A 22,634-nucleotide genomic window follows, 5' to 3' on the forward strand; every position below is an offset into this window, starting at 1 on the left:
GCAGCCTGTCCGCCTGGAGCCCAGAAGCACATCCAGGCAGGAAATGAGCACACTCACTCACACACGCACGCACGCGCGCACACACACCTTGTTGGAGCCAGCAGACAGAGAAGTGAACAGAGAGAGAGGGAACACACTCCTTCCTCTGTTAAAGCTCAACTCAAAACCTGGTAGTCAGCTAGTTCTACTTTCTGAGGGAATGCCTTTCTTTCACACGGAGCACAAATCAAACCTGCTTGGATCGGATTCTGGATTTTTCCCAAAGTGAAACTTCCCCTTTGTGTGTTTGTGGATAATATGCGGAATATCAAAAGGAGTTCAAAGACGTTGCTGTTCCTGGTTAGTAAAGTTTTTTTTAATGTTTTCTTCCCTTTCAATCCGGCTTTCGAGCTACCAGTTGAGTCATTTTTTTAAAACTCCCTCGCTTTTTCTTCATGCGGTCCTCATCCCTGCATGTTTCTTTTCCTGCCCTTCCATCATTTAAACAACTGGAAAGCCTAGAACTCCCTGCGGAGTTCTGACAGGATAACAGAAAACCGCCGGGCCTCTTAACTCTGCAATCACAGCACCAACTTCTGTGTGCCGTCATGTTTCTCTCTGCTCCGATTCTCATAAAGAGAAGCAGCAACATTTTACATGTTTAAGCTAGCAGCTATTGTGTCAATGGAGCTCAGTCGATGGCTGACTTAGGGGAAATTACTCACGATGAATGGGGGAAATGAAGAAAAAGAGAAAATGTTTCTTGTTTTCAAATGGATGCAACAATGCATTGCTAACTAAGATGTATAAACATATTTATTTGTACTTTTTAACCACAAATTCTATGCTTGTTTAGTTCCTCAAAACCCCACAGCTACTGGAGAAGTACGTATCTAAATTTTATGGCATTGCTGTAACTTGTTGTTCCACATTTAACTGATGATTTCAAGGAGACAATCTATAGATTTGGTAAAAGATTGTAGGTTTAGTCGTGTGTTGATGCGTTATCTTTCTTTTAAGCGATGCCTTGAATGGCAGCGCTGAAGACAGCTGTTGATGCCGGTATTCCTCAGATTAGATGCCTAAATTAACTTCTGCATCATTCTTTGCAGTCCTGTCTGGCAGTTTTGTGTCTGTGCTGGTGGTCTTGCTATTTAAAACGGCAAAATTGGCCAGCTTAATTGTGTGTGTGTGTGTGTGTGTGTGTGTGTGTGTGTTATATAGAAACTAGATTCAATAAAACTTCAGTTTAGTTTGATTCTTGAACAAAATATTTGAATTTCCCTTAGAATCTAGCTACTAAATTGTGGTACAGTTCAATGCTTTGAAAGGAAACAAAAATCCTTCCTAAGGCTCTGAATTTAGAAAACACATTCCATTCACCTGTGGCATGTTTTGTTGATAGAGGCCCAGAGTAAAACAAGAACAAAAAAAAAAAGTCATGCATTAAATAAAACCAAGCCAACCATGCTGCTGGAGAAGTTATGCAGGAAAACGAGTTTTTCCATTAAAGAATTCAAACCTCAACAAATCCTCCTTTGACAAGTCTGAGCTCTATAATAGGTTTGACTTTCACACAACATACACACAAATAACAAAAAAAAAATAAATAAATAAAAATACCAAGGACATTGTCATTGTAGAAATGTAGTCTCTTTTCGATATGATGTAAATTAAAGTTTACAATCAGAAAATGAACTGAGCCCCTTAGTGTCACCAGATGGTGGCGTTAAAGGTAATATACCGATTCCTAACTGGAGCGTTTTTGAGAATGAAGCAACAAACTTTAATACATGAAAAAGTTTTCAAGGTCTTTTTAAAGCAAATTACTCTGGTATTTGTCCGTCCCTGGCTTATTGCTGGTTAAACACTTCCTCTCATAGCGCGTGTGTGTTTTGTAAATGTGTGTGTGGCCGAAGTTTCCTCATGGCTGACGTGGTTTATTGCCCAGGGTGCTGTCCCTGGACCAAGACTAAAACTTGTTTCTTGAGGTAAAGTGGACAGAAAAATCGTCAGCTGCTGAAATGCAGCATGAGTAAATATTTATTGGTGTATGGAAGACATAGATCCGCTAAAAGTACTTTTATTAACGCCTTAGATGGTCAGTTTTGATACAATCAAATGGAGAAAAGAAGGTTTTTCTGCAACATAATTATAGGAAAAAATTAAGTGCTTAATCTTGTGTTATCCAACTCATTTGTTGCCATTTGAACCTTTAATGTGGTATTGTACAAGACCAATGTGCACCACCGCATTTGGGTGAACCTTCATCTGTTTTAATTACAGAAAGTTTTCTAGATCTTTAAAAGTATTTTTACTCTTATAAAGTGACAAATTGCAGCAAGCGTTAAAGCTTCATACCATCCACATTACTGGTTTCAATCCTTTGAAGTGGGGTTCAGTAGAAAGAGTATCACTATCTTGCCTGTTGTAGATAGCATTTTGAATGACCCCAGTTTGAAGGAACAGATTAGTTCTGACTTGAAAGATGAGCTAATATGGTTAGTTACAGCGGGGACGGCTCTACAGTGGATTATTGTAAAATTAAAGCTGCAAAAGCAAATTTGGAAAACAAATGAGCTTAACTTATTCGCTGCCAGCATTTTTCAGCGTTTTCACATTTTTTAGGAGTCACAGAACGTTGCACGCTAGGATGATGTCAACGCCAAACCCAACGAAACAAAGAGGAGATTCACCTCTTACATCAGGAAAAATCTGCGTGTTTCGAGCGTTATCCATTCTCTCATAATCCGATTTCGAATTGTGATTGGCAGAAGCTTTTCCGGTTCGCGCCTCACTTTTTTTTACAGCAGCGGACCACAACGATCTTCTAACACATGGATTTTCTGCATCCTGATCACAGGACGTGTGACGTACGTGGATGAAGATCGGCTTTAGAGCTGGGATGTTTGTTCTCACGGTGCGGGGGCTCGTTCCGACGCCCACACAGTTAAAAACTGGCAGTGAACGGTTGGATTTAAAATGATGACTTTTGTCGTCAATGGCAGTGAATGAGTTAAACATTTTTCTTTCATGCCTCCTAACAATGTTCTAACCAAGTAAAGCTATAAATATATTGTGGAGATTGAAAATGAAAACAAAATAAATTTAATTCATAAAGTGGTTCTGTCACATTCGTCTAAAATTCTCCACCAATAATACACAACCATTGGACCATCCGGTTGTCGTTCTTGCCGCCACACCTACCTGGGTCCTCCACTCATAACGTGCTTTAGTAGCAGAACACCACTGGTGTGAGAGGTTCTTTGCTTAATAATATCAAAGAAGGAAAAACAGTCAGCTGCTACCTCTTCAACTTTAGGACAAACTACTAATGTCACAAAACTAAAAACACCCTTTCTGGGCACGTCCATCTTGGAGGAGACCCAAGAGAAGACATAGTTTCTCCAGGACACGCTGGCCAGGGAACGCCTTGGGATTCCTCCGGAGGAACTGGCCCAAGTAGCTGGGGAGAGGGAAGTCTGGGCCTCTCTGCTTGGGCTGCTGCCCCGTCACCCGACTCCAGATAAGCGGTTGAACAAGGATGGATGGATGGAAATTATAAATGTTGTTTTAAGTTGGGAGTAATCTACATTTGTTACTGGCCTCACTGTGACTAGTTGTTAGCTTGTCTGTCCACTCAGAACTAATCTCTCTTTCTCTGTACTGCGGTTGTTCTAAAAGCCGTTGACAACAGGTCACATCATCCACTCTGAAGTTGGTGCTCTACAGCTGATGGATCAACATGAAGCAAGAAAGCTGGAGCACTCAGCTGATTATTAGAGTATTGTTTTAGACGTAAATTATGTCTCCCCACCATACGTGTCTTGGTCAGAGTTGCCGTGTGGTGTAGAAACTTTAGTGGTAGTTTGCCCCCTTGCTTCATAGCATGCTGTTCGTTTACATTTTTTATAGGAGGTGGGAAGTTGGTGACTTTAAAACTTCCCACTGTGGCGTGTTAAAAGCAGTTCCTGTTTCTAGCTGTGATTCATTGTTCTAAACATGAAAAACAAAACAGTGCCACTGGAAATGTATACATTATTTTAATGGTAACACTTTACAATAAGGGTTCCTTTATTAACACTACTTCGTGCAATATTATTAACATTAATATTACGCAGTTGTTTAATACTTAATTTTTCCTGAGCAAGCAAAACCTCCCAATTCTGCCTTTCACTGGATCCACTGATTACCTCTTTCTTATTCATTTTCTCTTTCCTCACATTTCTTTTATCACAATTGTTTATTTCTCCTGATTTTATATTTTTTAATCATTTTTTTTTATTTTGGTTCTTGTGAAGCGCCTCGTGATTTTTATCTTGAGAGGCGCAAGATCGTTTCTTCTTCAAATAGTTTATTAATGCTAATTATTTTAAAGTGTCACCACTTTTATTTATTCATTTATTTATTGATTGATTCATTCAGATGGTTGATTGGTTAGTTGGTTGACTAGTTAGAGCTGCATTTAGTGGCAAACCACCAAGTTTGAAGCTTAAAATTCAAATTCTTACATGACTAGTTTGATTTACTCTCTACGTGTGCCAGATGGCATATTATATAGGTTACAAATACATACAGAAAATCACATTTTTACCACAATTTACCAAATAAATTATTATAAAAAATGAAAATGTAATTTAAAAAATAATCTAAGCTGGACGTACATTAGTTAAGGGCATAGGTGCATCACTATAACCACTGAATCAGTACTAGTATGTCAAAGATGTTAGCAACTATGACTGCCACTTTACATGGAGATTACATTTTTCTGAGTGTTCTGACAATTCCTCTTTGTTGTTGTTTCATGAAACTGTAAACCTTTGTTTCTCTCGTTGAGCTAAAAGCTGTTGTGTTAGTCGTGTTGTGGTTTTAGAGGTTTGCCTGATTCCCGCTTGTGGACGACAGATCCAGACCAGCAGGTATCACATTTCAATTCAGCTAGAGCAGCAGCATCGTTTGTGTGCACGCACGCCGTTTGATACCAGCAGTTGTATCAAGGATGCACAGGATGCAGACAGCAAACAAATCTTAAAATCCCTACTTCTGCTGAAGGTTATTTACAAATAGAAAACAGTATGTCTCCATTGTGTCTTTACAGACTGTCTCACCACCCTGCGTATAGCCTTGGCAGGCGTTTTGAAGGTCTGACAGAGAGCAGGCGTCTCGCCTCAATGGAGAGTAGAGAAATCTGTCAAGAGTCAGGCTGACCTCCAGGCAGAGAGCTCCAAAAGAGCCCAGCTGACTGAGTTCCCCTCTGGGGAACTCTTATGTTTGTGTTCTGCTTGGATCATATTTGTTTATTTTATCACTACAGGCCTAGTTTGAGTGACCTCCCTGGCTCAAGAATGTAAGATAACCTTTAAGGTGTGGGATGGTTTAAGGAGTTTGTGTCCGTAAGCATCTTGCACACGGAGGGGTCATTGGCAGATTCCAGGAAATCCTTTGCTCTTTTAAGGAATGCTTTCTGCAGCTGACTCTGGTATGTGACCTCACCGAGGTCAAGGCAAGAAAACGGCTACATTCTTTAAGAAATGCCCAAGATAGTGCCAGAAAATAAAGTTCCTAAAATGCAACAAGCATGTGCAGAAAGCGTTAAACCTGTTTTGATGTTTTTCAAGTCCGTCTGTTTCTGTGTTACAATGGTTTTCAAAAAGGAAAACATTATAAATAAGAAATTTTAATGCACTCTTTGCACATCTTGGTTGGGTTTCCAGCAAATGTATCTGGATCCAGCGGATATGGATTCATTCCTCCTTTTGTGGGTCTCACATAGGCTTTGATTTTTCATCCTTTTCACTACCTTTTATCGTTTCCTGGAATATTTGCCAGAGGACAAACGAAGAAATATGTAAAGAGGACTTTCATCATTGTTTCTGTCATTAGAGCTCATTATGAAGACAGACTTGCGTCAGAGACCTAAATCATGTGGCTGATGTTGAGTAATATCTGCCTCGATCTGGGGCTGCAATTCAAGATTAGATAAAAGTTATATATTTTTTAACTTTTTACTCAGGAAATAGCCAGCAGTAAGAAAAAAACTGGATAAAAGAGAATGTAGAAGGAGATGTGCCGAGAATGAAGAACAACAAACACAATTGGATGCAAAAGGGAGAAATGCAACACACTGAACATACTAAAAGAAGTTTAGGACAATTTGGAAAAAAACATGCTTGCAATGAATGGATTTATGTAAGTTGGGAGAAATAGATCAATACAAAAATAGAAGAAATCGAACACTTAAATGGAAATCATATAAAAGCAGGAAACAAGAATAGGGGCAATGGTGGGGAGGCAACAAGTTGGCATAAAAAACAGAAAGATGTACATCGGGGAGACACGCTGACTGTTTAATGTACACATGTAAAAACTTATTCAGATGAGAAAATTTAGAGTTGTGGTTTCTCCCCCCAAAAACAGCATTGTTTAAATGAAGCTGAATCACCATGTTTCAGTTGCCAAAAGGAGCAAGAGATGTTGGCAGCCCAACATGTTTGAAGGATTCACCACACCCCTCGATTGAGCTATTCTGACAGAAGATCTCTACACACACACATTCTCCACAAGTTTACAAACACTGTTGTTCACAGTGGGAGGGATTTTTCATGAGCTTGTCAAGAAATGCCTTAAAATTTCAAATCTGTTTAAATACTCTTGAGTTTGGGAAGTTTACGTTAACTGATCTAAAAATATCTGTTAATACCTTACGGAGACATCCAACCAATATGGCATGCAGTTCTGAACTGATAAATCTGTTTAAAAGAGGAAAACTTTGTGTTTTCACATTCAAACTGAATTCAGAATGGCTGTTAGTGCTTTAAATTAGTTTCATTTTGGCGATACAGTGTTTTCCCAACTCTAATCTAACCTTCTGCTTCAGCACACATGATTTAGGCCCTGTCCACACGTAGCCGGGGATCTGCCAAAATGTAGATATTTTTCTACGTTTTGGCCTGTCATCCACACGAAAACGGAGTTTTTTCACACGAAAACGGATCTTTTTAAAAACTCCGGCCAAAGTGAAGATCTGCGTTTTCTCCGTTTTGGGTGTCTGCGTGTGGACGGACAAAACCGGAGTTTTTAAGGTCCGCAATGTCACTTTCCGCGACAAAAAAAATGCTGACATCACGTGTGCGACCTGTGTTTACACTAGCCAGCATCATGGAAGCCTTCAGAGCTAAGCTCTGTCACTACCCGATCCATCAATTGTCCAAGCGCTTTCTGCTTGTTTGTTTTTGCAAGCGGAATTACTGCTCCTTGCGGAAGACCACAGACGAAGGACGAGGTTAAGAACGGGGGAAGTACTGCCGCCTACAGGTCTGGCATGTCCTTAACATCGTATTTATCTGTGTACGTGTGGACAGAGTTTGTTTTTAAAATGCGGTGGTGTGGATGCAAGTTTTTGGAGGGGTGGATATTCGTTTTAAGAAAAACCCGGCTACGTGTGGACTAGGCCTTACATTGGCTCCTCAGGAGGACATCAAGTGCTGCAGATGCCAGTTAATCACTCATTCATTTAAGTCAGGTGTGTGGCAGCAGAGACACTGAAGTTTGAAAGGGCAACATGGAAAACACCCAGGACAGTGGTCCCTGAGGACCAGGGTTGGGAAACACTGTTTTAAAGCAGACCTTGCTCTAACATCTCACCCTCTGCTGGTGGTCTCATCCTTCCAAGCTTGGGTCTTCTACCAGAGGCCTGGGAGCTTGAGGGTTCTGCTGTATCAGCTGCTCCTAGATCTGCTCTTTTCTGGCCTGAGATGTCTGATGTTTTTCCTGGGATCTGCACTCCACCAGTTTGGGGGTTACTGCCACACCAACCACAATGGCTGTCCTCTGTTGTTTGCACACCACCACCCACCTTGCCACATTTATATATATATATATATATATATATATATATATATATATATATATATATATATATATATATATATATATATATATATACTCATACTCTGAACAGCTGCTTCTTTTCCTGTAGTTAAAGACATTTCTAGTCTCAGTATCAGGTTACGTTTGATGCTTGTCCAGCTCAATGATTTGTGCAATTATTGTAATTTAAAGGCCTGTAATGTTGGTGCTTTCTGTGGGTGGGCGGCTGTGATTAAATGCATCTGTCTCAGCTGTCATTGTGAGCGAACCGCCTCATCCCTTCTTTGGGTATGTTTTTGCTTTCTTTTTTATGCTGATGTATTTTTTATTTTTTTTGTCTTTGTGCACTCCCTCTGCAGTTTTGGCAGGCAGCTGGGGGGCAGGCGCGGCTGTGAATGCATCACTTTGGAGCCCTCAGAAATGATTGTGGTGAGTTCACACGTTTTTTTTCTCTCTCTCCTTGTTCTAAACTTGTACTTGCTCCCAGACGGACTTTGAAATTAGTCCTGTTTTTCATCTTTATTTGATGTTTTATTCTTTTACACGCTTTATTCCAATTCTGTACATCTTATCCTCACTTTTATATCACTCCTTCTCCCCCGTCTTGCTTTCCAGTTTTATATTGATGCACTTTTCAAATGTTTTGTTCATGAGGCTCTTTGTAATGTTGCATTTATTTTCATTATTGCTAATAATCGTCCACTTGCTTTCTCCTCTATTTTGCTTTTTATAATACAACAGGGAACTAATCACAAATTCTGTGAGGAGAAACTTCCCGTTAGAGCTTTTTTTGCATAAATAAAACCTGGGCAAGAGTTTGAGTTTTCCACCTGTAAGATCTGATAAAATGGCAAATGATCTGTATTTGTATAGCACCTTCTTAGGGTTCCAGGATACCCAGCTACCTGGGGCTCACTGACTGAAGCAAGACTGCCGAACACTGGTGCCACTATTTTCTCTGACCACGAACATTAGGCGAAATGGGTTAAGTGACTTGCCCAAGGACACAACAGCAGCATTCCCTGGATTGAACCGACAACCCTCTGATTGTTAGACAACTCGCTCTACCTCCTGAGCTACTGTTGCCCTGATTGGATACCTTAGAGAGAATAGAAAAAAGTGCAGCATAAAAGTATGGTGGAAATAGCTAGAATAGAAGTAATACATTTAAGAAGCTGTTGCATACTTTTTCCCTCCAGCTAAGTGGTCATAAAATCTTAATGTGCCAGAGCTAGTGGATGCTAACCACTTGTATCTGGGGATGTATGAAAATATCAACACACTCAAATATTGCAATATCTCTTGTTATGATACTGATTTGCTATTTAAAAGCAGTGTATCTTTTTTTTTATTCAGAATTACATGGACATATTTTCTATATTTCTTTTGTGTGGTGCAATTTATACTCCAACTGCTAGGTGGCAGTAGTTTCTACCGCCTTCATTCTGACAGAAGAGATCTCACAATATCACTGGACATGTCTCGGAAGCACCCGACTTGAGTTTTCAAATTAATTTCAGTCCTTTATTATCTCAATTTATCAAGTTATTCTCAGAACTTTCTTTTTTCAAATGATCGATAGTGATGTGAAAGCTTTTATATAGATGCATTTTGAAGAAACCTTTTAACATTTCTGTTATTCTATCTTTAAAACGAGCTGTTGTTACTCTAGCCTGGGGGAAAGTGATGAAACTCTGTTATTAGATGGACTGTCACCTTGTGTACATAAAGCTGAGGCAACAAAGTGTAAGGCTTGCATGGAAGCAATGGAAATGCCAGTTTTCCTTCCTGTTCCTCTTAAATAATAATGAAAGTATTCCTATTATGTGCCTGTGTTGTGTCTCAAATGGGAGAAGTAGCCTCATTTACAGGAAGTCACGTTTCCTTTCAAGTTAACAAACAGATACCACCAGAATGTCTTAGACGTTTGGATGTTTTTTATTTATGTTATTTAACTTTTATTTAGCCGGGAAGAAAATCCCCTTGAGATTAAAAAATCTCTTTCAAGGGAGACCTCGGGTGTTTCTCAATGTCAAGCGCCTGGCCTCGCAAGGCGATGTCTTGCGAGGCCAGGCGCCTTGCTTACAAGGACACTGTCCTTCCTTGGTCAAAGAAAACGGTTAAATGCAATAGACTTGCATCACGTGACACGGAATATAACGGTATATTTTATACGTAAGTTTCAATATAAATATATAACGAGCCTTTTACTTTTTAAATTGTGTATATGAATGTTAAATATGTAAGCAAGTTACTACCTTAGAACTGCTATGCAACTAACCAACCATAGATTTAAGTATTAACAAAACATTTCAGATAGCAACCCAATAGCTACGATTAGTTGACTTACATTTAAACTTGAAATTTTCCCCCAAAGTAGCTGCCGGCTTCTGATCCTTATGAAAATACCGTGGTGCATTCTGGGAAATATTTGACCAAGGCTAGGTTACAAGACACCCGCCATGTATCCTTGCTCAGCTAGCTAAGCAGCTAACAAACAGAGAAAAGACAGTAGAACATGAACATTGGAACACGTCTTGGTGGTTCCTGATGACGTATCTCCTAGGCAACTGGGGCGGGACCAAGACATCAAGGCGAGGTTCCTTGGCATTGAAAAACACCCGGCGTCAAGATGGGCAGCGGCAAGCATCACACAAAGTTATCGAGAAAACGTTACACAGTTAAACACATGTATAAACATCACAAAGCATAGTAAAAAAATAACTAACTTTAATAGCTTTACTCAACTGGATTAGGATTAATGTGTCATGTCTGATGGGCTGTATAGACTCATCTTTGGCAGGAACTGTTGCTGCTAAAATAGCTTGTTCTTCAGACTCACTAATGTATGAATTGTCACGTTTACACAAAGGTGTTCCTTGTCATGAGCTGTTTTTTCTCCTTTTGTGCCTATGGTGCTATTACTTTTCTTCCTTTTAAGTGTTTGATTTACAGCAGATTAGGGGCTCGTAAATGATGTTTTTATTAAAAAGTGATGTCACTTCATTTTTCTGTATGCCAAAACCAAGTCCCCAGTAAAGGCCTGAATTAGCCAATAATGTAATTTTAGATCCATTTATAAATCTCTGTGAGCAGTTGGTTATCTAAATCCAAATATCATCTACACAATGAACGCTGAAAGTAGATCAGAACTGAATGTTGAAAGGAGACGAATCAAAGATGTGTTCTATTTTCGGAACTTCACAGGATTTCCGTGTCTCCGCTTCACTGAGCTGGCCGTTTTCTGGGCAGTTTTCAGGAACTTTTGAATATGATTGCTGTGTTTCAACAGAATAATACTTTTACTGTTACTGTGGATGCTTTTTGGCGCTGATCAGTTACATCACTCACTGCCGAAGCAGTATGGAGACGAGAGTTAAACATCCCTTTTCTTATAACTGACTGATTTAAAGATCTAGATGAAAAGTGGAGCTGTGAGCCAGTTCTCTTTTCTCTGCTTCTCCAAGTGACTCTCGTTATCTCCTACAATCTTTTACACTTGCAAGGCTGTTGTCTGTTGACGAGATGTTTCAGTGGTTGCTTTCTTTCTTCAAACTCCTTCACACATATACACATTAAAAGTAATTAAACTGACCATATGCGGTTTTTAACCATTAATCTTTGGAATTGCCCATCAAAATGTTGTTGAATGAATTAAATGATGCCCAGTTGTTGAAAAACATTGGCAGCTTCGTAACATATAACTATAAAAATCCGGTCTAAAATACATGGGAGCGGGTCTAAGTCTCCGGGCGATGCCTTATTAGATGCCATGTCTTTTTTTTTTCAGTTATTATTATTAGAGAAGATAACATACAAACAAAATGCACCTTACATTATATACTCAAAAGATAATCATTACTTACATATTAAACATTTTCACGTATATGAAAAAAAGAAAATCTAAAGGTGGAGTCTCATAATTAACAGATTATTAACTTACTAACTCAAAATCTTCTACAAAGGAAGTAAAAAGATCAGCCTTTTTCTTTTCAACTAAATTAAAAGATTTAACTAATAATTTTAAGTCGTTTTTCCAATAGGCTAGTGTTGGTTTGGTCTTAAAAAATCGACATTTATGTATAAATTGTTTGCACAAAATTAATAACACATTAACACCATAATTAACTTTCTTTTCTTTCAAAAACACTCCAAACATTATCATATTTAAGGTAAATGGGGCAATTTGAATCCCACTAGAACAAAGCCAGGCATGAAAATCTAACCAAAATATTTGTATAAAATTGCAAAAAAAAAAAAAAAATTGATGGTCTAAGTCCTCCTCTTCTGTTTCACAAAATACACAATTACCAGCTTCTATATTGAATCTATCCCCAAGGAGTCTATTTGTTGGGTAAATTTTATTCAAAATTTTAAATTGGACTTCTTTCCATTTAGGAGCGATAGCGAAGGTGATATAATCACTTCTTATTTGTTCAATTTCTTCCCTTTGGAAATCTTTTAATATGTAATTACGTCTAAGTAAATTTGGATAAAAAAGATTCCTTAATGAAGATCTTAGAAACTTATTATTGCATTTATCATCACAAAATCGAATATCTTCTAAATATTAGATGCCATGTCTACAGGATCCCGTGTGGACAAAATGTATTTACTGATTTGTAATAAACAGTTATGAAACTTTCTCCATTTATAAATGTTTTTGTTTTACAAATTTACCCCTTCACTTGTTGCCAGTGATGAAAGGGAGTCTTTGATGTGCTTGTCATTTTGCTCCTAGGGATTCTTGACCCTAATGGCCATCCGTTGGTAAGGTCTGACTAGAACACAAAAATACTGGTTGCTTTCAATGATTTAGGTGTGTACTGCTCCGTATTGCCAGGGAAAATACACATAGTCACTTTAATCTTTAAACTTTGTGAAGACATTCAGTTTTGATTATGCTATTGGGTGTGTTATTGGGATTTTATTAAAGTAATTTTCACTGATGTATTGTTGGTAACCTCTCAACCTTAGCATAGACCAAATTGTGGGGACCCCCTGCAATCTGAAGCTACTTTCTCCTCTGGCTGAATCCTCTGTGCTGAAACAATTGCACTGGAGCTTTTTTACCCAACTTACAAGGCATTCATTCCTACTGTAGACCACTGCAAATGTGTTCAAATAGATGTGAAGGACTTCTTCAACAGTTCATTTCTGTGAGCATTGTTTTGTAATTTCCTAATGCAATTTCTCACACCTATGGCAATAAAACCCTTCTGATTCTGATTAAAAACAAGAGACCATATTAGACAAAATGCTAAGATGGAACAATGCATGTCAAATGCACACGAGCATGGGTGTAGTTATACGCAGGAGAACTGTGGTCTAGTCATGCTGTACTGCAGCCAATCAGCAAATTGGGGCCATGGGAATAGCTGAGGGAATGTGATCCGTGGCTGTTTCAAGACTCTGGTCACAGGATGGACAGGAGCAACATTCACAGGCTTACATTGTTTCTATGTGGACATGTTGGGAACGGATGGGAAAGAATTCAAGATGGGAATATGAAACAATATATATAAAAGGCTAGGTGACGCACGCTGACTAGACAACTATCAGATGGGAGAGGAATGTAAACAGACAGATGAGCCTACGTGAAGTAATTCACCCACGTTTCTGTAAATGTGGAGAAAACAGGAAATTTGGTCCATTTTCTGGCAGCCACAGAGTAGATGGGGCTTATATCTAAATGGAACAAAAACTAGAGTAAACATTAAAGCATGTCACAATTTAACCTCCACAGTTTCTTGTCTGCTAACCTTCAGGACATCTGTCTCACGAGGCTCATTAAAAACAAGATGACATTTTTTCTTGTGAAGGGAGACACGTCGATACAATCACGCACCCTTTTACAGCTGTTATTTAGTGACGTATAGAAACGCTCCTCACTCAGTTGTTTCCAAAAACATTGTTCCTAAATCACACAGCGTCGGAGCTGGTGTGTAATGTAGCAAAACTCTCAAATAGTGTTTTTGTTGTGGTTTGTTTTACTTCTAGCTGTTACTGAGTCCCATTTTAGCAGTGACAGAAAATCTTTGATCTTGTTTCTCTCTTTCTTCTTATCGATTAGCAAATTTGTCGTAACTCCCGGTGGTTTAACACAACACAGTGACCCCATCATGAGTCCTTACGTAGGAGGCGTATGAATGCACATGACTGACCTAAGGAGGCAATATGCCACAGTTCCTAACAAAGAACTTGTTTATGGTGTAAATTCATTGTGACAGAAGCTTAATCTCCAGCACTGAGTGCCTCTATCACATTGTCAGCTTAAGGGAGCAAAATCAAAGAACTGAAGTTTATTATCAGACATGCACTTGAACTAATCTAACAAAGGTTTTATTTTGAGCTAAAGGGATGATGATGAAGAATACCCTCAAACGTTTCACATAATGTTAACAAATACTTGTAAAAATAAGAGATTTAAAGAAAAACGAGCAGAGAAGGAATATGTAAGGTGTGCAAAACAAAACATGTGGAAGTACTGAAAAAAAAAAACAATGGAGCTCAAATGTAAAACATTTTTAACAGTTTTCTTCTGTGCGCGCAAAGACGAAGGTTGAGGTTAAAACTAAAACATGCTGACACTTCACAATTAATGCAATACTTATGCAGGATTTAAATGTTTTTTTCTTACTTTGCTTTGTATTAATTTCCAATAACGCTGCCCTTAATCTGACTAACTTCCTTAGGATGGTTTTTATTGTCGTTAGATTTAAGTTTGACACATTCTGAAGACGTTGGGTTGCAGAAAACACAATTCTGCCTGACATTTAAATGTTTCGCAGACTAGCAAAGCACATTAGGAAGCCTTTATTGCATCAAAGTTTTATTTTTGTTGTAAATGCAAAATTCAAAAGCCATTTTATGGTGCTTTTAGAAATGTTCTGCTCAAAATAGGATTTATATTAGTAAAACTCTGAACATCGTTGTCACGGTGTGCCGGTGAGTGGAGCAGGGGTGAGCATCCCAATACAGGGGAAGCAGGCAGGCAGGCAGAATGACCAGAACATTCAAAGGGTTTTAATGAGATACGCAGGACAACGACACAATGAACTGACAAAACACACAGAACTGAGAGGGTTAAAATACATGAGGGCTGGGAGCTTGGATGATTGGAAAACGAGAGGCAGGTGGGAGCAATTAACAGGGACACATGACTGAACAGGACGGGGAGACAGAACAAGGTGTGACAGTAATATGTTAAAAAGTGTTTAATGTTATCAGCAGCCTACTGGGATTGGGTTAGGGGCCGCACTTTGGACATTTGGGCATTTTGGACTTCATTGGCATACCAGAACCACAATTTTAAACAAACTGTTGGCAGTCAACTGGCGTTCATGGCAAAAATGGCACCAAGCAAATTTGTTGAAATAAGATTAGAAGCAGTAGCTCTAATTCTGCTAGATTTACTTCATGTACTAAATGTAGCATCAATTCATAACAAAAGTTAGGGATGCTCCGATCCGATCACGTGATCGTAAATCGGGTCCGATCTTGTGATTTTGAGCTGATCGAAATCTGGTGGGAAACATCAGATTTAAGCATATAAAACATTACTTTTTAAATTCATCCTCAAAAAGGGATTTTAACACAGATAAACAGTGACTTAGTTTTAAATTCAACAAGTTCTTGTACATCAGTATTCTTTGTGTCACAGACAACAGCGCCGTACAGTCCCACAATTTAAGGTAGCCTGGATATTCATACCTTAACATGTAGCTGTTGGCTATCACAGAGCATAGCTGCCGCCTCGAGAGAGACACAATGTTAGTATTATGGGTGTATTTATTAAACAAACAGCAAAGAAATGTTACAAACATGTGTTTATGTGCCAACTTAATAACTTTACAGATGCAGCAGAACTGCAGGTGTTTTGTAGATAGAAGTGACCCACCCTGCTGCTGACCGTCATTTGCCGAGCCATTCTTGTTGCTCAGAACCGCCGCGCACTGAGTAAACGATTTGAAATGAGCGGCAATGCTAATTTAACATTTATTCTCAATGTTAACATGTTTCTTATTAATGTACTTCCTAAATAAGTGATGTTTTATGGAAAATAAACTAAAGAATTACATAAATACCGAAAGAAAGATATGCATTAATGATAAAAAACAAAACAAAAGGACAACTCTGGTGTGTTCTCCCTTTTTCTTAATGCATTTCTTGGGTATCGGATCCCTAACAAAAGTTATCTCTGGGCACCAACAGCAAACTAGACCAATTTAAACACAATTAAGTTAAATTAAATAATTTAAATTTACATTTTGAACTTTAATATTTTTCATTCAAATCCACTTAAATTACAATTGACTGGGATTACATGTATTGACTAATTCAAAAGGATAATTCTAAATGATAAAATTTGTCTATCTAATAACGATCCGCTCTTAGAACTTTCTTTGTGCCGTTTGATAACAATACAGAAAAATTAAAAACTAAATGTAAAATCAAATGGAGTATGTGTTAAAAACGAATACGTAAAACATAAAGTGTTATGAAACATCTAAGCTGTTGGTTTAGTAACTTTTTTGCTGCAAACAGTTTTGTTCCTAATGACATAATCGAGTTATTAACTTGTTATGTAATGGAGGAGAAAACAAAAACTTCCTTCAACAACCAACCAGCACAAAAAGTCTGCAGGGAATGGATTGTACGGCAGGAATCTGTGCTCCGAGCCGCCTTTTTTCTGGCTGCTGAGGATATTTGTGTATTTACGGCTTCCTGGAGGAAGCTGTGGGTTGAACGTATGCTCAGTGTGTGTGTGTGTGTGTGTGTGTGTGTGTGTGTGTGTCAGACAGCGATACAAGGCAAGTCTGTCAGTATACCTCATGTTGAGCAGCTGAACTCTGCCTTGAACTCTTCGGTCTGACTTTTCCTGCCAAGTTCGTACCAGAAACAGACGGATCACTTTTAAGGAACTTTTCTGTAATTCTGGATTATTTCTCATCAGGATGTAATGTCGGGGGATCCCTCTGGATACTTCTTTTAAAACATCCAGAGCATACATTTTCAGTCATCGCCTGTATAGAAGTGTTTTCTCATTGTTTTGTACCATCACCCTTGTGGTATTTCCTGCTTTTATGCTTTTCTGATCCCGCCCGTGAGTCCGGATGAGTGTGCTCCGTTGGCACCGGCTCTCTGCGCTCTGGAAGAACTGGATGTTCAACCAGGAGCCAGCTGAAGAGCAGAACCACATCCCAGAAGCTCCGGGATGCAAAGAAGAGCCACGTATAAAGGAAGGGAATGCAATCAAGGATAGCAGTCCAGATCATCAGAGTCCAACAGGAGCTGAGACCCAAAACGTGGATTGTGGGAATCAGAAATCAGAAAATGACAAACAGGACCTGGGTTTTACAAATCTAGATGTGGTTCCTGTGATCCAAAAATCTGAACTACTGAAGCGCAGCTGCTCTGAGCCGTGCTCTCAAGTCTCAAACTGTGTGGACCGGTCATACAGCTGTCTCCCCGTTCCGGAGGTTTGCGGGTGCAAAACCAAAAGACCTTTCCGTTCTGAGGAGAGTTTCGACTGTGTATTGCAGGTGGAAAACGGCAGCGAGGGGGACGACAGCTTCCTGCTGAGAGAGAGGTCCGAAAGGCGTTCCAGACGGCGGTTTAGGAGGGTAAACCCCAAAGGAGAGCGGGTACTTATCACAGATGGACAAGAACCCGCTGGCTACAGCACGGTAAGAATAGACATACTACCACATACTACAAGTTAGACCTTCTAACAGTAGATCTTTGATACATTCAAAAAACTGAATCTGACTGAAATTTCATTTTCTTCTTGGCCGTTTCTGAGTTTTTTCTTTATATTTTAATGCTAGTAGAGCTTTAAATGAGTGCAGATATTCATCTCATTTAAGGTTTGCGTTTACTTAAAGGATACAAAAGATTGGTTTTCAAAACAGAGAATACTTGTTGACTGTTTACTGCAGCGATGATGCTGAGGTTTTCTTGTGATTGTCACCATTATCAGGCCACTAATGCTTGGTATAATAAGTATGGAATTCTGTTCATTGTCAAGGTTCCTCTGAAGGCCGACTGATACCAACAGTTGGGTACTTCTTTAGCAATTCCTGCATAAGAAAGATACCCAAGCTGTGTACAGCATGTCCCTGATGCTATGCTGAGTTTCCTTCCCTCTGATAGGATCACCAGGGCCAACATTGTGTCAGTTACAGTTTCAGCTAATCATCAGAAGACACACTTTGCCACAAACACACACTGGAGCGCGTGCACACACACACACACACACACACACACACACACACACACACACACACACACACACACACACACACACAAATGCATTCACACAGAAACAGCTGCATTTTGCAACTCACACTTTTCCCCGCTCCCACAAAGCTCCCTGGGGCGTTGCAAAGGGGCTTAATGGAGGGCTTAAAAGTGTCCTCTGTCGACCCTACCTGCCTCTGCAGTCTCTTGGTGATTGTTCCACTTTTTAAAATTACATTTCGAGCCTTCAGCGACACCAAATCCCACCACATTCTGGTCCGCGGCTGCATTTTAATGTGTAAAAGCGGATCCGCGGTGATGAGCTGGAGCTGCAAATAAAGCTAAATGAACACAAATGTCCTGAAAACAAAGACAATTAGTAAGAGGCTTTGGGATTAAATGTGAGCCAAACTGGAAAGCAGGAGGAGCTTAAAACACGCGTAAAATAACATGACTGTCACAAGTGATTATTGTGCTGTGGCACGAGTTGGACTCTTGACTTGTTTTTGCACATCACGATCTGTTGGCCCATGCTCTTTTCAGTTTCATATGTTCAGACACAGTGTTTGCCTGTTTCCTGTGTTGACTGTTTCCCGTCTCTCCTCTTCTGCTGCGTGTTTTCTATGTTTGGTGGTGTTTTAACCCTCAAAATAATGTCAACAAGGTAGGAAGCTGTAAACAATAAAGCTCTGCTTACATCCGTCCTTCTGACTCTACAAAAAAAATTCTAAATGTATCAGGATCTTTTCATTGACAGGTCTGGTGAGTGTTGGCATGGATATAAATACACGTGAAGACCAACTTTTATGGCTGGTGTGAATTAATGTTTAGTTAGGATTACCCATCCTTTTTCACCGGACGTGTAAGCGTTGCGAACATCAGTGAAATGTACTTCCCAGCTAATAGCCGCTGTTACAGTGGATGGTGCCTTTCTAACAGTCGCTAAGCTTCCTGTTTTGGACGCGTCCCAGAAGCGTGGGGAGGGGTTGCCAATGCTCTGAGACTCCTTTTAGATAGACGTTCTAGATGTTTCCAGAACACATCAAGTTTAGATCAGAATAGGGTTAGGGTTAAAAAATAAAAGTCACATGCAGATATCCAGTTGCTTAACTATTAAAAAAATATTCATTTCCTGTAAAACCTCCGCAGCTGAAACAGAACAGAAAACCTCTATACATCCTGCCGCCTGTCTCTTTGCTTAGCACGTGAACTTCTGAAATCACGCATGGTCTTGCAATTGTCCCATGATTTCTTAAGTTTTGGACCCAGCTGCGTGTAATTCTTTTGCTCCTGTTTAACATCTGAAATGCTCCCAATGGGAAGGGAGCTCGCGGGTGATATACGTCTGTTACGTTACACGCCGCTCACACATCTGGTGGAAAGGTTGGGTTAGGATAGGGTTAGGTATGCAGACACTAAAATGAATGGAGGTCAATGAATGATGTTCTCAAGTTTAACAAGACAACAATGTGTGTTGGTGTGTGGCTGTGTGTGTGTGTGTTGATAACTGAACAGATAATTCACCCTTGGTTCAGACACCTGTTGTTCCGAAAGCGGCGTTGAGGAAAGCAGGTCGTTTTGATGTTTTCACTGTCTGCTGTCACTGTGGGTGGTAGATAGGGACAGGGCAGACAGAGCACCGTGAACTACAGCAAACTGCCCAACCAGTCGAGGGAAATGTATTTTTATTTATGACGGTCACATTTTACAGAGCCTGGTTTTGGTAACTTCTGCTGGATTCTGTTTGAATAATTTTCCTTGAATTTGAACCACATCTATAAACATCCACCCATGAGAAAGAAATGTAAGTTTAGTTGAGGTTTCAGCACTTTCTGCTTCCATTCTCCTTTGGGTTTTGAAAAAAAAAAACTAGAAATTGCAAGCGACAACAATGAATACAGCCACTTGAATTCCTTTAGAAATAATATTTAGTTAGAATTTTTTGTGTGTATAATGGAGTTTGAGCAGTTCCCCATACTTGATGGACATGCAAGAGATTTAAACACACAGATTAGAACAGTTCCAACAGTAGACCAGAAGATGTTGTTTTGAGTTCTAATTGAACCATAATATCATCAGTAATCCATTATCATTACTCTGTGCTATTGTCTGATGTCTCTCAGTCTCTTAATGGCTTGTTCTGGAGTGTAAGGAGTTTAGTTAAAGAGCAAGTCACCCCCAATTCAACTTTTTTTGCTGATAAACTAAATAAACGAGTGTCTAATCGTGCTGCAGACATGTGTAGTCAATAATTTGGCACTTCAGTGCATCTTAGTTAAAATTTAAATATTCTGCCTAAAACTGTCAGTGTTGTGCCGTTGTCAGGTAAAAACTCTGCAGTGTTTTTTAATTTAAAGCTGCCACCGCTATTGGCTAAGAGGTATGCTATGATGTAAACTGGTACATTATGATGTCACAATGCTGTCGTGGGCCTGTGTGTGTGTGTGTATTTGTTAGCGGCTCCGCCCTCTCGGTCTGCCTGGAAACAGCATTTGTTGCATTTTCCAAACATGAAGTGGGAGTTGAGTTGGACTCTGGTAGGGGGTGACTTGCTCTTTAAGTTTCCTATACAAGGAACTCAGCAGATTGCATTGAGTCACTGACTAGTTTCACCAACTAGCTTCAGTGGCTTTACTGGAATCCCCAGAGGATCCTGCACTTTTGTTCTCTACATGACTGCTGGGATTCACTAATGACACAGCCATGATACCACACACACACACACACACACACACACACACACGCACAAATAGAGACAGTCACTTAATGTAGACATCAGATTCCTCACTGTATTATCATGTTTTTCTCATTCAAGGAAGATGTATAGATGAACCCATCACCTCATTTGCCTTGCAGGGGAAACTTGCCTTAAGGGCTTTTACTATCAGGCTACTCTCCAGCACCTCTGGATCCATAATTCAGAAAAAGCTCAACCATCTGCACAGAATAGGGCGACATACATAGCTCAAGTTCAGCAAAGGCCAATGTTGCATTGGTTCATCCTACTCTAAATCCCTAGTTTATTAAATTGACATTTTTTTGTCCAAAACATGATCAGCCATCTGAATATTGAAGAAATATGCTAAATGTTTGCACACTTATAACTGATCTTCAAATAGTTGTCCCTTTTCGAGTTTTAAGTTGATCTATTTCTCTGTGAAACCCTTTGACCTAGAAGTCACTGCAACTGGTTCCTAACATGCTTCTTGAGTTTGAAACATATCTTGTCACAGGAAACGCACGCGTCTCATGCAACAGCTGTGGTTTGCTAACTTCCTGAGTCAAAATGCAAAACAAAAGAGGTCTTATCCTTGACATTAACATCACAGTGGATTACCAGAGAAGCATGAGCCACCAGTGAGAATCAAAGATTGTTAATCAAAGTAAAGCTGAATGTTAGTGGCAGCTGGAAATCTGGCCGTATTAAATCGAAATTCTCTTGAACATTTAGACTTTTGAAATGTTTAAAATAGTCACAGATATGAAACGGATCTAATTCTGACACTATGGTTGTTCCTAAACAAACGTACCCAACAGGCAGAGGGGGGATACGTCTTGTGTTATAAATGCCTTACATGTGATTTGTAGCAATGATTTTTCCAAATGATTTGATGGAAGTTCTTGCCCAAAAACCAACTAAGTGCTATAGGGGGTGAGAATTCTCAGCCATAATCCCCTTGGATTATGATTAAGGCTAACCCAAACCTTACAGCTAAACTCGGGAAAATAAACACTATTTTTTAATGTCTTTGCTTCATTATTTTGTTTCTTTTCTTTTTTTTTACCATAAATAAATTGGTGATGACTTTATCACAGTGACAGCATTTGGTGCTATCCTTTTACTCGTTTTGATGTTCTTGTGCTCGTCATGCTGTAGCCCTACTTGAATTACCCTGATGTCACTGTTTACAATCAGGTTAAATCAAAGATTGCATTTGTGCAGTTGGTAAATATATCATATGACTCATAGGCGTGCTTTGTCACCGTGGCGTCAACCTAATGTGGAACATTTACCCTACATCTTTTTCCCCCACAAATGAGGGGTGATAAGAACTCTGTGGCTAATTTAAAATAATTGGGTAACTCTACTTAAATTAGCCAAAATCATTATCCCGCTCAGCTGTTCAACTCCTGTGATTCCTGAATCGAAACGGCTGATAAGAAATTGTTTGAGAAACTTTTTTGGAGAAAATTTAGCTTTACCAATCAAGCTAGACTGTCCGTTTTGCTGAGCGTCATCTAATAATGAAGTTCTCAACATTCCTTTATGCCATCACTGTCATTTTAATCAGTGAGAGGGTAGTTGCTCCAAACAAGGTGTGTGGTGCTTTATTTAGGTTTTTGTTGTATTTATTTTTAATTTAGTGTGTTTTTCTCTTGCTTCAGTCCTTTTGCAGAGCTAAAATATTCCAGCCTGCTTGTGTTTCAGAGCTGCCTGCTGCATTATTGCACACAGTCTTTTTCTGAGCTCTTCCTGGGATCAGCTTGGCCCTCGGGGTCCTCTAACTAGTTCTGCCACTACAGGAATAAAAAGGGCTGCAAGG

General features: G+C 39.4%; 1 protein-coding gene across 11 annotated transcripts in view; it reads left to right on the forward strand.

Annotated features, from left to right (window-relative positions):
- Positions 1-22,634, forward strand: part of LOC107386829 (rap guanine nucleotide exchange factor 6) — a 153,487-nt gene that overhangs the window by 39,529 nt on the left and 91,324 nt on the right. For 7 of the 11 annotated variants that reach the window (XM_070555829.1, XM_070555835.1, XM_070555831.1 and 4 more), the window contains exon 1: positions 16,749-17,537. In XM_070555829.1, the coding sequence (XP_070411930.1) occupies positions 16,965-17,537 (573 nt within the window). In that variant the 5' untranslated portion in view covers positions 16,749-16,964. Of the gene's footprint in view, positions 1-203; positions 340-8,207; positions 8,278-16,748; positions 17,538-22,634 lie in introns of those variants that run through there. The other 4 variants (XM_070555838.1, XM_070555836.1, XM_070555839.1 and 1 more) reach the window with 2 other exon arrangements.

The sequence above is a fragment of the Nothobranchius furzeri genome, chromosome 10 (genome assembly GCF_043380555.1).
Source record: "Nothobranchius furzeri strain GRZ-AD chromosome 10, NfurGRZ-RIMD1, whole genome shotgun sequence".
Lineage (NCBI taxonomy): Eukaryota > Metazoa > Chordata > Actinopteri > Cyprinodontiformes > Nothobranchiidae > Nothobranchius > Nothobranchius furzeri.